The 4,724-nt window shown below is 42.1% G+C and overlaps 1 protein-coding gene across 1 annotated transcript in view; it reads left to right on the plus strand.

The window, feature by feature from the left end:
* The first annotated feature begins 439 nt into the window (after positions 1-439).
* The window catches only part of LOC107549428 (stonustoxin subunit alpha-like), a 10,058-nt gene continuing 5,773 nt past the window's right edge, over positions 440-4,724 (plus strand). The window contains exons 1-2 of the mRNA XM_016230494.1: positions 440-670; positions 1,846-3,457. Coding sequence (XP_016085980.1) covers positions 440-670; positions 1,846-3,457 — 1,843 coding nt within the window. The remainder of the gene's footprint in view (positions 671-1,845; positions 3,458-4,724) is intronic.

Below are 4,724 nucleotides of genomic sequence, written 5' to 3' on the forward strand. Positions count from 1 at the left end.
AACCTAGGAAGTTAAATCCATGTTTTGTAACCCCTTTTAACAGATAACGCTATTAATATGTGTGGGTAAGATATGAAGTTTAGTGTTGAATGAAAACTTGTGATAATTGCAGAACATTGAAAGGAATGAAAAGCTGTTATTTTGAACAGTGTGTGTTGTACGACACTTTATAGAAGTATTAACAAAATCTGGAAAGGATGTTCCTATGTGATAAATTGAAGCATCATGTTAATTTATGCACAAATTGAAGCATCATGTTCATTTATGCACGGAAAAGGAACCGTACAGGGCGTGGCCCCGCCCTGTAACCAATATCTGATTGGAACGATTGCTTCTGGGATGGACCAAATCGGCTCGCTTAAAACCAGATGGCTCTTTCACTCCATGGCCTTTTTTTCGCTCTTTTCGCCGTGCTAATAGCGCTCCAATTTGCGCTCACATGCTCACCATCGCGCGATCGGGTCATTCAGAACTCAAACACTCTGAAGAGTTCTGTCAGTCACGAAGCTTCAACGAAGCAAACAAAGAAACTCTGAGAAGAACTGCCAAAGCTTCTGCGTCACAAGGAAACCTCCAGTCACCACGAGGCTTCTCCCAAAAGACGTCATCCAAACGACAGATCAGCAGCCAATCCGCAGCCCCGGGATTCCCTCAAGCAGCCATCCAGGAAGCCTGTTGTCAGCTGTCAACTTGAACGCAAGTAACAAACAAATCCCCTTACTAGCTGGAAAACTGGTGCTGAATTGATCTTAAGCAGTAAAGATAAGACAAATCTCTGCTTCGTGATTCTCTCAGGTTGCAAGTTAAAGAACTGTAGCAAATATCTTACTAGATTTTGGGACTTCATGCAAACTCCGTTAATCATCCTTTGAACTGTATTTGTGTGTGTGTGTGTGCGTTTTCATTAGCGTAGTACCATGTAATCTATAGATTAGCTCAAATAAATTCTTGTTTCATTTATAAAGAAGTATTGTCTTGTGTCGTGTATTTTAAAGTCAAACTTTGCCCAGATCCTGTGTTACCTAGCTCGTAGCTTAATAATCATAACTAACAGGTATTATGACCGTGGCCAGGACATAATATATGTATCCAAATTGTTAAGATATACCGATTTTATCGTTCGCTGGACGAACAGTTGATAAAGTATAGGCTTTAAAATTTGGAATCAGTTCTAATCAGGTTGACTTTGAATCTTCAGATTCGGTTCCTCTCAAAACCTGAGCCAAAATATTAATAATTCCTTACATTTATTTATAGAATATGATGAGTCAAAATGATACATTATAGGCATTTCAACTGCTCCAGAAACCAGTTAAGATTTACAACAAAAAATGTTTGCACTGGTCTGAACAAAAACAGCAGACAGGCTGGATAAATGTGTGAATCCACTGTCTGTCAGTAGGTGGCGCTTATGGAACAGCAGTTTCCACAGTAACCTCTGTAAATGTAAATGGAGCCCCAGCACTGCACATTTTGAATTTCACCTTTGGCTGACACTCATGTCAGGTCTTGGAGTCTAATTAATTGAATCTGGTGTGTTTTATTAAAGAGAGATTGCTTTATTACATTAAGTAATGTACAATGAGTACATTAGCAAACATTTACAAGCACATTATCTCATATTTGTAGTTAAAGGACTATATATTAACTAATGATCTGTTAATTATTGTTTGTTAATAACTTATTAATTAAAGTTATTATAAAGTGTTACCAAAAGTACTTATATAGCCAATTTGAGACAATAAAATGGATAAGAAGATAAGAAATCACTGAGGGAAGATCTGGACAGTCGTCCACAGCTCATGACAGATTTAAAGTTCAGTAGCTCTCTCTGATACTGACAAGTCCAGTCTCCTGGATGTAAGTGCTTCCCTGAAAGCCAGCTTTTTGGGAGGGTTAGTTGAGGTGGGAGGATCTGCCAAGTACCTGCGGAACACTAAATCTTCAAACCAACAGTCCAGAGTAACAATGCATCACAGTGAAACCTCAAGATTCGAACAACTCACTATGACTCAGCTGGGCCAGTTCATCTACCCTCAGGTATTTGAGCAGAAAACTGCAACTCATGTGGTCACAGCTGTTCTGTACGGAGCTCAGGCCTTCATGGTGTTTGATCGGTCATTTGTAGAAGATGAAAACAGGCAGGAGATTGAGGGAGAACTGAATGTCATGGTCAAGAAAATCCCTGGATTTTCCATTGAGGGACAAGGAGCTGTAGAAATGAAAGATGAGGATAAGAAAAAGGCTGAGAAAATCACCTGCACATTTCATGGTGATGTCCATCTTGAGCAGAACCCTACCACGTACATAGAGGCCCTAGAGGTGTACAAGAAGCTCCCCTCTCTGCTGAGGAAGAATCCACAGAATGCAGTGCCAATAAAAGTATGGCTCTATCCTCTTTCTCTTCTGGATTCAAAAGCAGCTCAGTTGGTGAGAGAAATCAGCACGCAACTCATTTCCAACACTGAAGATACAATAGAGAAGCTGGGAGAAGTAGAGAGGCGATGCAAAGACCTGTCCAGAAGAAAAATGGTACAGTTTTTCAGTGACATCAAAGAGAGGCTGGACTCATTTCAGAGTTCATTTAGCATTTATAAGATGGTGCTCCAGAAAGCACTGGCCAGAGTCTTGCCTGCTATTCGAGGAGGAGGGATGGAGGAAAAGTCACTGGCAGACATCCTGAAGATCCACTACCTTTCCCCTTTTAATGCTAGCATGCTTAACCAGTGGTTACATGACACAGAGTTACAACTTCACCTCTTGAGTGTTTACACCAAGACACTGAAGGGGATCCAAATTGAAGATTCAGACAGTCTCTTCAGCCTCCTTGATCCTGATATTGATGTTGTGGTGTGCTTGACCTTCACATCTCTGAAATACAAAGACCCATATCTTTCAGCCCTGAATGAGTTTATAAAATCTGACCCCTTTAAAGAGTTAGACGGGGAAAACAAGTTTTCCCTGACATCTTCTGTCCAAAAATCATTCAACCCTCATGATTTCTCTTCAAAAATGAGAGAAAATGTATCTCACTTCAGAAGTTTTTCAGAGGCCAATAAAGATGAAACGAGAATGCGCTTCATTATTTCTGCAATCTCTGATTCCTCCAGTCCAGGCTCCTCTATCTATCTGTATGAAAAAGGGAATCTCACAGATACACAGTTCCAGCCAGTGTCCAAGCCGCCCACACCAGTAGTGAAGAATGTTCTGGACCAAACTGTGTCCCTGAAACTGCAGAAGTCCCCGACTGGAGAAACAGTGAAGTATAGAGTAGAGTACCAGCAGATGAAAGCAGATTCTGGAGCTGAGGAACAGTGGCTTGTCGTAGACACAGCTGATGAAGACTTTACTCTGACTGGATTGATATCTGGAAAGCAGTACCTGATCCGCTACAGGATAGTGGGTAAAGTGGGAGTGAGTGAAGCCAGTGATTCTGTCAGCCCTACACTCTCTTCAAGTAAGTGTCATCTGCACATTTTTATAAATACTTTCTTTTTTTAAATTTCCTCAAAACATTTGCAATATTTAAACTGTCAGTATTTAGAATTATGTTTGGGACTGTATTAAACAGGTGTAACTACCAAGCTGTCCTGTTCATACAGCAGCATATACATTATTTGAACAGCTACCACCCATTAGGTCTATGAGGTACACAGTGGGGATAGTACTTACTAACAAAGGCATAATCAAGATGACACCACTCAGCTGTGGGTGATAAGAATGAGAGAAGGTCAGGGTTTTGCTAGGTCTGTGTGCTTGCCATGCATGTATTAATTTCCTCTGCTGTGGAGTCTTTCTCTGAATTGTTACTGGAATTTACTTTATTTTTGTTCCACTATTCTCACCACCATTTTAAAAATCGAACAGAGGCTCAACAGCCAGACACCAGTATACGTGAGTGTCCTCTTTCTGGTTCTTTCCTAGCTGACACATGTATACCAACAGGGTTCCATCCCTGTAAAAAAAATAAAAATAAAACAGCATATGCTTGTTAGGTACGTATGTATTGAGGCATTGGAGGTGGGTTAAGCTGGTCCTTAGTTTATCATGAGCTGGTTTAAGCTGGTCCTGAGCTGGTCTTGAGCAGGAGCTAGTTGCTTAGGACCAGCACATGCCCAGCTCAAACCAGCCCACCAAAGACCCAGCTAAACCCAGCTGCCATGCTTCAAAACATACCTAACCAGCATATGCTGTTTTCTTTTCAACAGGGATATCATAACAGATGTGAAGGAGCTTTGTTGTCACACTAGGTTTTACCTCAGTTGACCTGCCGTGAGTCCAAAGGAGGCTCAAGTTCCCCTTCAGGAACTCGAGCTGCATCGAGTCGCTTTGGGAACGCCCTTGCGTGACCGAGTTCTGAAGCACGTGTCAAATCTGTCCAATGGAGCAGCGAGACGTCACAAGCAGGGTGACGTAAGCACCAGAAAGCATAAAAGCGCATCCGGCCGGGCGCCACCCAGCTTCTGCCCTTCAGTAGCGCTCTGTGTATGTGTCTGTTTATTTATTGTTGTCTGTTCGCACAAGCACTCATATATATAAAACAATGAGAAAGTCTATGGCGAGCGAACGGCATTACAAACGCTGTGTTTCTCCCTGCCCACGATATCTGGCGGCAGGGGATACACACGATTTGTGTGTCGTTTGTTTAGGAGCGAAGCATGCACGGTCAGCTTTCGAGCAGCTGATTGTCATCACTGCGAGCTCTCGCTGCGCACGCTCCGCTC

This window comes from Sinocyclocheilus grahami, unplaced genomic scaffold (genome assembly GCF_001515645.1).
Source record: "Sinocyclocheilus grahami isolate Dianchi unplaced genomic scaffold, SAMN03320097.WGS_v1.1 scaffold372.1, whole genome shotgun sequence".
Lineage (NCBI taxonomy): Eukaryota > Metazoa > Chordata > Actinopteri > Cypriniformes > Cyprinidae > Sinocyclocheilus > Sinocyclocheilus grahami.